The sequence below is a fragment of the Triticum aestivum genome, chromosome 3A, assembly GCF_018294505.1.
Source record: "Triticum aestivum cultivar Chinese Spring chromosome 3A, IWGSC CS RefSeq v2.1, whole genome shotgun sequence".
In the NCBI taxonomy this organism is placed as follows: domain Eukaryota; kingdom Viridiplantae; phylum Streptophyta; class Magnoliopsida; order Poales; family Poaceae; genus Triticum; species Triticum aestivum.
The window spans coordinates 458,761,843-458,774,886 of NC_057800.1; the positions used below are offsets into that span (position 1 = coordinate 458,761,843).

At 55.5% G+C, this 13,044-nt stretch overlaps 1 protein-coding gene and 1 pseudogene across 1 annotated transcript; one reads left to right on the top strand and one right to left on the bottom strand.

The window, feature by feature from the left end:
- Positions 1-326: 326 nt before the first annotated feature.
- LOC123061640 (SNF2 domain-containing protein CLASSY 3) lies at positions 327-5,165 on the top strand. Its single transcript, XM_044484819.1, has 4 exons — positions 327-2,214; positions 2,444-2,596; positions 2,717-4,630; positions 4,718-5,165. Exons 1-3 carry the CDS (start codon positions 1,084-1,086, stop codon positions 4,604-4,606), a joined length of 3,174 nt encoding a protein of 1,057 aa, XP_044340754.1. The 5' UTR covers positions 327-1,083; the 3' UTR covers positions 4,607-4,630; positions 4,718-5,165.
- Positions 5,166-6,115: 950 nt separating this feature from the next.
- LOC123061641 (acyl transferase 5-like) lies at positions 6,116-7,865 on the bottom strand (annotated as a pseudogene).
- Between the last annotated feature and the right edge of the window lie 5,179 nt (positions 7,866-13,044).

Here is a 13,044-nt window from a genome sequence, read left to right on the forward strand (position 1 = left end):
TGTGTAAAGTAAAAGCAAGGGCGCAGGTGCCAAGTTTTACCAGGTGCCTGCATTGGCATTGGCATTGTTGCAGGTAAAATTGGAACCGGAGGGTGTTCCATTATTGCTGGAGTGGTCATTTCAAAGCGATGTCTCTGGGCTGGTGGGTGGCATGAGCTTACCTTGCCACAAGATCATGCTATGAGGCAAACAGGCAGCGACGTGCTACTGTGGCTCTTTTCCTCAAAATGAAGGGCTACTCCGCTGACCGCCGGGACCCCACGCAGCGCCCATCACCCGAACCCTTTCACGTTTCCACCTCTTCCCCTCGCGCGCCCAATTTTAGCTCATTTTAGCCAGCCAGCAGACCCACACCTCACACTCGCACGGCTACACTAGCTGGGACACTCCCAAAAACCCTCGTCCTCTCCCTTGCCGTTTCCACCGCCGCGACGAGATGCCGACCACGCCGTCGCCCGGCGACCTCCCCGGCCGCAGGCCCCGCCGCCTGATCATCGACGACGTCGACGACGACGACGGCCACCACGCGCCGGAGGTCGCCGCGGCCGGGAGCCAGCGCGTCGAGGCGGAAAGCGCCCAGGATTTGGTGCCAAACCCGCTCGCGCCCTCGTCCTCTTCGCAGCCGGTGGCTGCACCGGCCACCGGCGCCAAGCCCGCCGAGATCATCGAGATCGACGACGACGACGACGACGACCGCGTGCCGGAGGTCGCCACGGTCGGGAGCCAGCGCGTCGAGGCGGAAAGCGCCGAGGATTTGTTGCGAAACCCGCTCGCGCCCTCGTCCTCTTCGCAGCGGGCGGATGCACTGGGCACCCGCGGCCATCCCGCCGAGATCATCGAGATCTCCGACGACGACGGAGAAGAAAAAGATGTCGGCGAGACCGGGGGCCTGTCAAGAAGGAGCCTGTCGATGACATCGACTGGCCCTCTCTCCTCTTGTCAAGCGAGGAGGAGGAGGAGGCCCGAAGGTCTGACGAGAGTACGGGCAGCGGCGGCCCCGATGGAACGAGCAACGGAATTGAGACGAGTCGGCGAGAGGGTGCCTCTGACGATGGCGAGGAGGAGGGGGAGGAGGAGGTGGGGATGCCGGATCCAGAGGATAAGGACGGTGCAGAGGACGCGCATGAGGAAGAAGATAAAGAGGAGGAAGAGGAAGATAAAGAGGAAGATGAATGGGAGCAGGAAGAAGAGGAAGAATCGGAGGAATCGGAAGAAGATTCCGAGGAACCTGAGGCAGAGGAAGAACCGGGCCGTCGCGTGCTTAGCGATGCCAGGCTCGCCGGTCGGTACACGGGGCCGCGGCCGGGCGGCGAGATCTTCCTCAAGCGCAAGTTTGAAGGGTGGTACATCACCAAGATGGCGGACACCGCCTCTCCCGGCGGCACCGTCGCGTCGCGGCTGCGGTCAAAGCGGAGATGCCCCGACGCGAAGCTGCTCCGGCAAGCCACCCGCAGAAAGCCGTACTGCGTCGACACGCCCTCGCAGTCCAGCTCGGAGGCAGAGGAGGACGACAAAGACAAACCACCGCCTCATCCAGCGCTATCGTCCAGTGACGAGGGCGGGCGCGGACATGGCAGGACGGGGATAAGGCGCCCACGGCGCCGAGGACAAAACGCCGATGATGACTCTGACGAAGACGGCAGATCGGCGACGAGGCGGCGCCGAGGACAATACGCTGCCCACAGCGATGAAGACTTTGAGGAACCCGGCGGAATGGCCGCCGCGAGGAGAAGGGAGAAGCAGCGCATGGAAGAAGATGATGCTGCTGCTGACGGCGGCGATGAGGCTGATGAGCAGGGAGCTTCCCGGAGGGCAAAGAAAGAAGGAGCGGCGTCCTGCCGGCAGGCGGCCGGCCGCAAGGGCAAGGACTTCCCCGCAGAGGGATGGGAGCAGCAGGGCGATGTCACCTTCAAGAAGAGCTCCCTGGTTCCTCCGAGGCGGCAGGACGGGCGAGACCAAGAGACTTACGACGATCTGCTCTACTCCATTTTCGAGGGAATCGAGACCACTCTTCAGAACGCCTCTGCTCCTCTGGACGCCCCTGTTCCTGCACCAGAGCAGGGAGGCGATCCGTTTCCTCTGGTGTTCTCCTTCGGGGTTGTAGATGAGGTGGTGCCGGAGAAGACTGCTCTGGACGACCTGTGGGCACAACGTGACTTGGCCTTGGACTTGGAGGCCGAATCCAACAAGGTTTCTTCTCACACTTGCCACAAGGTAACTAACTAAATAATCTGTTCCTCCTGTGAATTAATTGTCCAATTGTGCTACTGCAATTTTTGGTTTGGACCAGTTACGTTTAATTTTTCTAGCAATTTGTGGCCTTGTTTTAGGTTCCTACAAATGTGAAGAAGATGAAAATTTCTTTTCCCTGGATACTGTATAGAACAACACTTTTGTTTCAGTTTTACAAACAAGCTAGTGATCCCTTTGTCTTTTCATTCAGGACGCAGAGAGCGATGAGCATGAAATTCCTGCACATGGAGGGACTTTTTGCAAGCGAGGGAAGCATGATCTCTTTCATGATGATCAAATCGGCATTCGATGCCGAAAATGCGATTACATCGAAATCGAAATTAGACACGTATTTCCATCCATGGTAAGCACAATTTGGCTTCAGCATGTGTATGTCAGTACGTGTTTCCATTGACTTTTCTAGAAATAGAGAGCATCAATAGGCACCTTGTTTCTCTTTTCCCTGACCTCTTCGATTCAACAGGCCAAGGAATCGACGGATAGGGAGCCAGCAGCGGAGCATGATAGGCTTGACATGTTCGTTGATGACATCCTGAAATCAGTTGGTTATGAAGGGGCAAGCAACGTGGCACTGGGAAGTGACAAAACTGGCGTCGTCTGGGATCTCATTCCTGGGGTACGGGAAGACAAGTTCCCACACCAGCGGGAAGGGTTCGAGTTCATGTGGAGAAAACTCGCAGGAGGGATCGACATTGAGCAGCTGAGGCACACCATGAACACTGACACCACAAGTGGCTGTGTGATCTCTCATGCCCCGGGGACCGACAAGACCAGGCTAGCAATCACATTCGTGCAGTCTTACCTGGAGCTCTTCCCGCACTGCAGGCCAGTTATCATTGCCCCCAGGGGTATGCTGGCTACATTGGAGCAGGAGTTCAGTAAATGGAATGTCAAGCTCCCATTCCATGTCCTCAGTTCCAGTGAGATCCAGTGGGATCAAGACAAGACCATCCAGAAACTGGTCTCCAAGGATCATGGTCTGGGCCAGAAGCTGGCCATGAAGAAACTGAGCCAGAAATCCAAGATGATGCTGAAGCTTGCATCATGGTATGAAGGGAGCAGCATCATCGGTCTAAGCTATTCGCTCTACAGGAATCTTGCCAAGGGCGAAGGCAAGGATGGAGAAATGCAGAGGAACCTGCTTCTTGAGAAGCCCGGCTTGCTGGTCCTCGACGAGGGGCACACACCAAGGAACAAGAAGAGCCTCATTTGGGAAGTTCTCGCAGAGGTCAGCACCGAAAAGCGGATAATCCTGTCAGGGACTCCATTCCAGAACAACTTCCTAGAGCTGTACAACATCTTGTGCCTGGTTAAGCCCAAGTTTGCCAAAGATTTTGCTTGTACAAGACTCAGCAAGAAAGGAGTTGCTTCCACCAGCCAATCAAGAGCAGCGCCTTATGTGGAGGAGGATGAAGGCAAAGAATTCTGGAGTTCATTAAGGATAAGTAACATCACGGATGAACACATCACTGAAATCCGGGAAAAGCTGGGCCCTTTTGTGCACATCCATAATGGTGACATTCTTCAGAAGTCTCTTCCAGGATTGAGAGAATCTGTTGTGATCCTGAACCCTCTTCCTCGTCAGAAGGAAATCATCGCAATGATGGAGGAAAGTGCAGGGAAGGGTTTTCTTGACGCAGAATACAAGATATCTCTTGCGTCCATACACCCATTCCTCGTCACAAGCACAAAGCTGTCAGACACAGAAGCCTCTGTTGTGGACAAGATGAAGAGCGTGCGGCTGAACCCATGCGAAGGAGTGAAGACATGGTTCGTTTTCGAGATCATCCGTCTTTGCGAAGCACTGAAAGAAAGAGTGCTGGTGTTCAGTCAGTACCTTGAGCCACTGGCCCTGATCATGGACCAGCTTACCACAGAGCTAGACTGGACAGAAGGCAAGGAGATCCTACTCATGAGTGGAAATGTGCGTGTTAAACAGCGCGAAGCCTTGATGGAAGCCTTCAACGACATGAACAGTGAGGCTAAGGTGATGCTTGCATCAACCAAGGCCTGCTGTGAAGGAATAACACTGGTCGGTGCATCGCGTGTGGTTCTCCTTGATGTCGTCTGGAATCCTTCTGTTGGACGGCAGGCGATTGGCCGAGCCTATAGAATCGGCCAGGAGAAGATTGTGTACACATACAACCTGATTGCAGAAGGAACAAAGGAGAAGGTCAAATATGACAGACAAGCTACCAAGGATCACATGTCCAAATTACTGTTTTCAAATGAACCGCAACCTACTGGGAGCAATCTGTCACCAGAACTGATATCCAATGATAGGATTTTGGAAAAAATGGCTGCACGTGAAGAACTCAAAGACATGTTTGTGCAGATTCTCCCTTCCCATTGACTGCAGAAATTACAGCTCAATCTTGTAAGTGGAAGCTTCTGAGATTAGAATGTGTTAATTGACATTTTATGCAACGGTGCTAACCTATTTTTTTATGTTGTGTGTGGACAGGGAGGTCTGATGATTCTACATTCCATCGATATCGGAATCTTCAGAGTCTCCAAATAATAACTGGCATCTTGCTGCCCCTGTGGAATAGCTGCTCCTAGAACTCTTGTGGTGGTGTATTGTAGGGTACCAGTGGGTTTTCGTCCCTAGTTTGTCTCTTAATTGACGAGGAACAGCGGGTTTCCCATTAGTGTGTCGAACTCGTTTCTTTCCCTTTCTCTCCTTTCTTGCTTTCTGTAAGACTTGGTATTTCCGATATTATTTGCCTGGTAGTGAACTATATAAGTTTATCTATACCAATATAAAAAGATCCAAAGAGGCAGATCCAACTGACGTTAGTTTGTATTAGTCCCTTAGTTTGTATTAGTTATTGTCCCACATTGCTTGCATAAGATTTAGTAGATTGACTCAATCTTAAGACTACAATTATTTCTATCACTGTACATTTTCAGGTTGTTTTCTGTTTGCTCTGGTTTACTCTGCCGGCTAGCTACCTGGTCTATATACTCCCTCCATCCCAAAATAAGTGACTCAATTTGTACTAGTTTTAGTACAAAGTTAGTACAAACTTGAGTCACTTATTTTGGGACGAAGGGAGTACTTCTTATTCCAGCTTTAAATCAGGACAATTGACAAGCTGCACTGCTGCCTTTTGATCAAAAATGAGGAAGAAGTAACAACTTTGTAATTTGGCGTGTAGAAAGGCACCGGACTGTGCCAGAGTTAGGGCAGCAAAAAGTAATAAGTATCTTGAATGAAGATTTCTACCTATATTTGTTTTGTTACTATATACTCCAGTTCCAACAGTTGCCGTTCTGCATCGTCAAACATTCTAAAAACTGAACATGTCCTCTGGCAGGATAATGCTATCAACAGATTATTAGCCTTGAAAACTTTCATATCAATATATTTTTATAAACGAGTATGTCAATACTTCAGTGAAGAAGATAAAGGTGAATACCTGCATGGTGAATAGTGACAGATAGCTGGGCAGATGAGCCGTGAGTCCATCTCATACGACGCATAACGCATTGGTGTCGTCTGATTAATTTGGTTGGACAGGACCATCTTGAATCTGTTGCAATTTTTCTCCAGCACCATCTGATCTAGGATTCTCCATGCACTCCTCCCCTCAGAGAAATATTTAATCTTACTCAACTGACCAGTGTGAAACATATAGGTAGCCTCAAAAAATTCTGGATTATTTGTGTTTGTGAATGCGACGCACAAAAGAATTGGATTTGAGTTTTCATATGTTAAAACCTATGAATCATCAATCAACATATAGGCAATGAGACCAGAAACAGGAAACTCCTGAAAAACTACTGACTTCCATAACTTCCATCAAAGTATGGCTCCAAATTAAAATAATTTGGTAAGCATGTGAAATCATGAATGGAATTGCCCCACCATAAACTGAATTTTATTCATTCTTGTGGCTGACAGCTTACAATTGTTCCACATTGAAAAGAAATCAACACATGGCAGAGATACTAGTGTGATTTATACCTGCACAAAGCATCAGAATGTGACCTAAACAAATGAAAACATTGCATACACACCAATGTGAAGAAAAAGTACAGTGAGAAGGTGTTACAGGTATGAGAACATGTACTCGGCCATGGCCAAGAAGCAGCATCCAGCAAAGCATACTTGGCAAGCCCGTCGGCGAACACAGCGGCGTGTGGCTCCTCCACACAGCGGAGCATGAGCCGGATCCCGCGCTTGGGCGCCGGGGGCTTGAGTTAGATCACCGACGCAACGATGTTGACGTCGTCGTTGAGCGTGAACACATGTCCAGGCTCGCCGAAGCCGTAGTCCACCTCGTTGAAGCCAACGCGGCTCCAGTCCGACACCGTCACGGTGCCGTAATCCAGCGGCACGTTGTAGTGGTCATCCTTGGCGCCGCCGTGCATCCAGTCCGTGAACCTCACCTTAAACGCCTCCTTGGCCTCTCGCATTACGCCGACCACTTCGGGCAGTGGCGCCTCCCGGATGGTCTTGCTGCTCCGGGTGATCCCGACCGGGTACACGCAGTTGCCATAGTAGCCATCCACTGACGGCAGCACGCCCTGAAGGAGGTGCCGCGTGCTGGCGGCGAAGCCAAGGCGGACTTCAGCGGCGTCGGCGAGCTCCACCGCCAGCGCACGGCACTTGAAGACCACGGCCGTCACCGCGTCGAAGGTGGACCAGGTCTCCCCCGTGGCGGCCTTGAACTCGTCCTTGATTCGCAGGATGCTCTCCGGCGAGATCTCGACCACCTGTGTCACGAAGCTGAACGCCGTGAATGACGGCGGCGGACCGCGCGGCAGCTTGGGTGGGTCCGGGATCGTTTCGCGGTCCCACACGGGAGCCACTGATGGCGCCGGGAATCCCCGGGCCAGCTCGCCTGCCGCTTGCAGGAACTGCGCGGCGCCCTGCCCGTCGAACACCAGGTGGCTGAAGCAGATCCCCACGGCGAATCCACCGCACGTGAATTTCGTGACCTACAAATACAATACGGCAGCGCCCGAGTTAGGAATCTAAGTAGATTCGTCGCTCGTCTGGGTCTTGTTTCTCTTTCGTTGGATTGGATCGAGATGAGGTGTAAGTAAGTAATCGCGTGCGAACCTGCGCCATGAGGATGAGGTCCTCGAGCTTCTCCTCGGGGGGGAGGGCGGGGGATAAGCTCCGCCTTGGGGATGAGCAGCGGGCGCTCGAGGCCGTTGACGTCGGCGAGCGAGCAGCTCGCCGTGGCCTCCACGAACCAGACGCCCTCGCCGGTACAGTCCACCACGAGGTCGCCCGGGGAGGGCTCCGCGATGCGACCGGCTACCGGATAGTAGGGCACCAGCGCCCTCGCGAACCCTTGGCGCATCGTGGCCACCTGGTCGTCGCCGCCCCGGTCGGAGGACGGGGGGAAGACCCGGATGAAGTCGACCGAGACGCGGACGGCGGCGGTCTTGTCGATAGAGGAGAGCGGGAGCACGCCGCCCGGGGTGGGCCCCGCCGGAGGGACGAGCTCCGGCGGCGACTTGGCGACGGTGGGCGCGGCCATGGTCTCGTGGGTTGGTGGGGGAAATCAGAATGGGAGCGCGCTGGTTGCTTGCTTTGGCGCTTCCCCACTAGGAATGATGAATGGAGGAGGTTGAGGTTGTTGCCGTCAGTGTTTGCCTCGGTGGCTGGCACGAGCTCACTTCTGGTTTGAAAGTGGTTGACTCTTTTTTTTTTTAAGTACGCCAATGACATACCGTTGTTTCATAGAGGGCAGAAGTTTATGTACAAAAGTTCGAACAAGATGTGAATAAAACATCAGAGGGACACACACCACTCATATATCTTAGAAGACTTAGCCTACTATCTCGTAAAAAGATCTAAAGCTCCGACACCGCCGAGACCTGTCGGATTTCGGGTTCCGACAAAACTCTTGAGGTTCGAACACTCGGGTGCGCACGAAGATCTCTCCTCCTCTCTAGCTCGCGCACTTTACGATCTCAGGGCCTAACTCGACGAACCCAAAGAACATGAGACACAAGATTTATACTGGTTCGGGTCACTGTTGTGGTGTAATACCCTACTCCAATGTGGTGTGGTGGATTGCCTCTTGGGCTGAGGACGAACAGTACAAGGAAAGAACAGCCTCGCGAGGAGAGGTGTTCTTGTGCTTGGTGTGCTTGTGTGGTTGAAGATTGGAATCCCCCTCCTATGGTGGTGGCTAGTTCTACTTATAGAGGCCCTGATCCTCTTCCCAAATATTGAGCGGGAAGGGATCCCACAACGGCCAAATTCGAAGGGAGACAACTAGTACAAGCTATTCGGATAAAAGTGGTCTTCGCCTGCCAAGGGATCTGGTGGTGACGCCGTCCTGGGCTCCACGACGACCTCCGTCTTGTCGTCCTGCTGGTATTGGTCGTGTTGCACTGATATGGAAACCTTTGCCTGATGCCTCGGGACTCCTCGTCTGCGCTTGCCCCTTTAGCATCAAAGAGGAAACAAGGATACTGCGCCCGCCTGGCGCCCGCCTGGTTCCAGTCATCATGGCTTGCGTCACAGGAACCTCGCGAGGTGTCCCTTGCCTTGATCTCTCCGCCCCTCGCGAGCCAGCCCTGGTGAGGCCGCCCCTGAGGAGGTCTTGTGTCGTCCGCCTCGCGAGGGTCTTGAATGTTTGCTGGTGCCGTACAGAGCCGCTGGTGGAGCCACGCTGCGGGCCACAGACAGGCAAGTCTGGGGACCCCCATTCCCAGAACACCGACAGTAGCCCCCGGGCCCAAGGCGCGCTCGAGTTTGGCTTCGAGGCGAAGCCAAAGGACAAGCGCGGAGCGCCGCGGGCCCCATCAGGCTGCGGTCGCGGTTGGTGCATGGCGACTGATTGGACGTGGGCGTTTCCGCTTCCCCACGTCGCCTCGGCAACCGCCCGACTTGACGAGTCCTTGCTGCATGCAGAAAAAGATCATTATTACCTTGGATCATGGAGGCCGGTGGTTGGCCTCCCCTTGGCTATAAATGGGAAGTGGGGGCAGAGCCCCCGTCACCCGTATCTTCCTTGCTTCTCCCGCTTCTTCTCCTTCCTTGCTCCATTGCTCGCTGGTGTAGTCATGGCGTCGATACGGAGGTTCTCGGCTGCGGAGAAGGGCAAGACTCCCCTTAGCGAGCCCGAGCTACTCCCGCCGAAGAAGAGGAGGTCCCATCGGCGCAAGATGGTCGTGAGCCCAGTAATGTCGCAGCCGTGGTACGAGAGGCCACCTCCTGGGTACCCATTGCCATTGTACACTCTCACTGAGGGTTCAGGAGGAAGGGGCAACGAGCGTCACCGCCCGCGCTAGGGCCGGGGGCGCCGTGCCGCGGAGGCGCACGCCGTCGCCCAGGGGTCCATGCCGCGGACTCCTCGCGCGAGTTTGTGCTGTGGGCGGCGATGCCTCCGAGCACTTAGATTCGCCTTCCGCAGTTCTTCACCGTCGAGATGCCGCCGAGGGGCCCTCTCGAGGTTTGGCTGCAGCACGCCAACTGCGGCGCCCCGGCGACTGGAGCGGAGGTTGAAGCCGTTGCCTCCGGGAGGATGTTCATGACTCGAGGCTGGGGCGAGGTCGCCCGAGTTTGCCGCGCGGAAGGCGCCCTCGCCATCCACTTTGACTATGATGGCGCCTCCATGCTGTTCTTTAAAGTCTTCGATGAGGAAGGCCGCTGCTTGGAGTGTTGCCCTGAAGGGGGTCGCTAGGACGGCGCAGCGGCTGGCGTCGGGCCTGCCGCTAGCCTCGCCCGCAGCTCCTCCAGCGACAGCGGTGACTCCTGGTGGTCCAGCGACTCTCCTGAGCTTGCCAAGTCTCCGAAGACGAGCAACGACAGCTACGTGCCCCCGAGCTCTTGTCGGGCCCGGAGCAAAGCCGCCGCATCTGGCCGCTGCCGTCGTTGATCTGGATGGGGTTGGCGCCGGCCTCCAGTGGCCCACTGTTGATGATGGCGTCGGCGTCGTCCGGTGCATGTAGATAGAGCTCCTAGGAATTCCCTTCCTTTTGTTCCCTGCGAGGAATCGAAACAGACCCCGCGGGGGGGGGTGTAAAGCGTCCGTAATGCCTTTTGTTGATATTATCCTTATTGTGAAAGTTTGCGAGCACATGTCCTGCTGAGGCTCGGTCCCCCCTTTTCAATCCCGCGGCAGCTTGGTGCTCTACGCTGATAGGTCTCGGTCCCCAGGCAGGCTGCAGCCGTCGCTGGTATGCCAGGTCATGATGCTGTGGTCAAGGCCAGGAGGTGAGCGGCCCGAGGTCCAGTAAGAGCTCCTGAGGTGCGATGGTCAAGAGGTCCCCTTTAGAGCGCAAGCAGCTACCTGAGGATGGGAAAGGGTGGCGACATTGCCGCAGCAGGGCAGTGACAAGGCGAGAATCTTATGCCGTAGCTCTGGGTCGGTCCGGGTACAGAACTTATCTTTGGCGTTCTGGAGCTGGTTTCTCGTGTTGCGCCAGACTTGGGTGTCGGCCGCTGCCGGGTAGTTAGGTTAGGCCCGTGCGGGCCTCTCCCTCTTCTCCGTGCTCTTCCTGGTGCTCTACGTCCTCAGGTCCCGGCCCTCGAGCGAGCTCAGCCGCCGCTGGTATGCCAGGTTGCGATGCCGTGGTCAAGGCCAGGGGGTGAGGGCTAGAGAGCCAGTAAGAGCTCATGAGTTGCGATGCTTAGGAGCCCCCCTTTTAACGCGCAAGCGAATTGCATGGGAGAAGAGAGAGAGTCTATGGTACCGCCTGCTGTAGTCCTCAGGAAGTTCTTGCAGGTTAGCGCGAGGAGGGCGCAAACCGCCGTGGTGATCACTGGTCTGCCACTGGCATGTGGGGGGGGGGGGACTCCCTACTGCGGAGAGCCCCCGGGGCATGTACAGCCCCGCCCTGACACGTGGCTTGCACGGCAGGGCTAGACGAGGTGTATCTGGGCACCCGTGAGCCAGCATGGGACTCACGAGGCCCTACCTCAAGGTGGGTTGCGCCTGGTCTTGGTTCTTGATGGCTGCGGCGTTCCTGCGAGATGGTTAGACAACCTGCGCCGAGTGGATTTCCTGAGGCTATCACACGAGAAGGCCAAGCACCAACGACCCCAGGAGGTGACGTGAACGGGACCGGCCCGCCAGACAAAGCTTAGCCGTTGGATTTATCGACGTTGCAGGGATGGGCCTGAGCACAGACATCGTGCCTAGCCTTCTTATGCGAAGGATCATGAAGAAAGACGATTGGCGCGTGGCTCCCATGGTGGGTGAAAATCAAGCAGGTGATAACCGTAGATAGATTATGCATGAAAAGCAACTAGCTTAGGCAGATGCGAGAACGATACATCCCACTGGGTTGGACCCGAGCGGCCTGGGGTTGATGCAGCCCGTGGGGTGCTCCCAGCAAAGTGAACTAAAAGATGCAAGCGGATACATATCGCAGGGATGGACCCAAGCGGCCTGGGGATGATGCAGCCCAAGGGGCGCTCCCAGCTGAATGAACTTGGAAAGATATCACCTGGTTTGTGTGCCGAAGGAGTGTTGGGGCAGCTGAAGACATGTAGTGAAGAAGTTGCTCCTCATGAGCCGCCGAGACCCCGAGCCTCGGGAGGCTCTGGAGGCTCAGGTGGCCTCCGGAGGACCGTCTCCATCTCCGCCAGGACTGCGTGGTGCCTGGCCTCCTGACCTGTCAGGATGCTCCGCAGACTGCGCTGGAAGGCGGCGGCCATGCTCGGCAGGCCGAACAGCATGCGAACGTAGCTGTGAGGCAGGCCCTTACATCGGCCAGCGCGTGAAGGCCAGAAGCGCTCCTGAGATGCGGCCCTAGTGAGTCTTGGGATGTCGATGCAAATGTGCAGCTCACCACCCTCGCCTAGGTGGGGAGCAACGCTAGGTGGGCAGCGGTCGCCGCGTATTGCTCTTGCTTCCTGAAGCTCCTGAGATGCCTTGGTGATGAACTCCTGAGCGTCGGGCGCTCCTCGTCCGGTGTCCTCCTGAGGGAAACGTGCCGCGAAGCACGCCTCCACATGGTGCCCGAGCGCCTCCCTCGTGATGTTGGCCAGGTCCGAGGCCCTCCAGAAGAGAGCCCCCGAGCCCTGCCCGAGGAGGGCGCCAGGCGTGCCTCCCTATGCGAGGGAAGGAGGTGCCTCAGGCGCTGGTGTGGATCCCGAAGTGGCGCCGCTGGAGGTACCGCTCCCCTGAGGTCCAGTGCGGAGTAGCTTCTTCTTCTTCTTGGGGTTGGCCTTAGGAGGGTACTGCGCACCCACGCTGTCAGGGCCTTCAGTTGATGCAGCTTGGAGGGCGCGCTCGAGGGAGCACACCGTGTATCTTTCTTCGCATGGGACCGTGATGATTCTGCCGCTTCCCGGCATTTTGAAGACGTTGTAGCCATGGTGGGTGACTGCCATGAATTTGGCCAGTGCTGGGTACCCGAGGATGGCGTTGTACGACAGGCGGATGTGGGCGACATCAAAGTCGGCGAGCTCGGTGTGGTAGTTGTCGCGCTGACCGAAAGTGACAAGGAGGCGAACTTTCCCTATCGGGGTGGTGGAGCCGTCTGTCACTCCTCAGAAAGGCTTGGTGGGCTGGAGTTGATCGTATGGCACTTGAAGGCTATCGAACGTTTCGACGGACAGGACACTGAGTCCTGCGCCGCCTTCGATGAGGGTCTTGGTGACTTGGACATTGCTGATGATGGGTGAACAAAGCATCGGGAGGACGCCAGCGGTTGCCGCGCATTTGAGCTGGTCCGTGATACGTCTCCAACGTATCTATAATTTTTGATTGCTCCATGCTATATTATCTTCTGTTTTGGACATTATTGGGCTTTATTATTCACTTTTATATTATTTTTGGGACTAACCTATTAACCGGAGGCCCAACCCAG

Excerpts from the sequence above, each read along its gene's own strand:
- LOC123061640 (XM_044484819.1), top strand. The coding sequence starts at position 1,084 with ATGCCGGATCCAGAGGATAAGGACGGTGCAGAGGACGCGCATGAGGAA. Across the intron at positions 2,215-2,443 it reads CTTCTCACACTTGCCACAAG|GACGCAGAGAGCGATGAGCA; the intron begins GTAACTAACTAA and ends CTTTTCATTCAG. Across the intron at positions 2,597-2,716 it reads GACACGTATTTCCATCCATG|GCCAAGGAATCGACGGATAG; the intron begins GTAAGCACAATT and ends TCGATTCAACAG.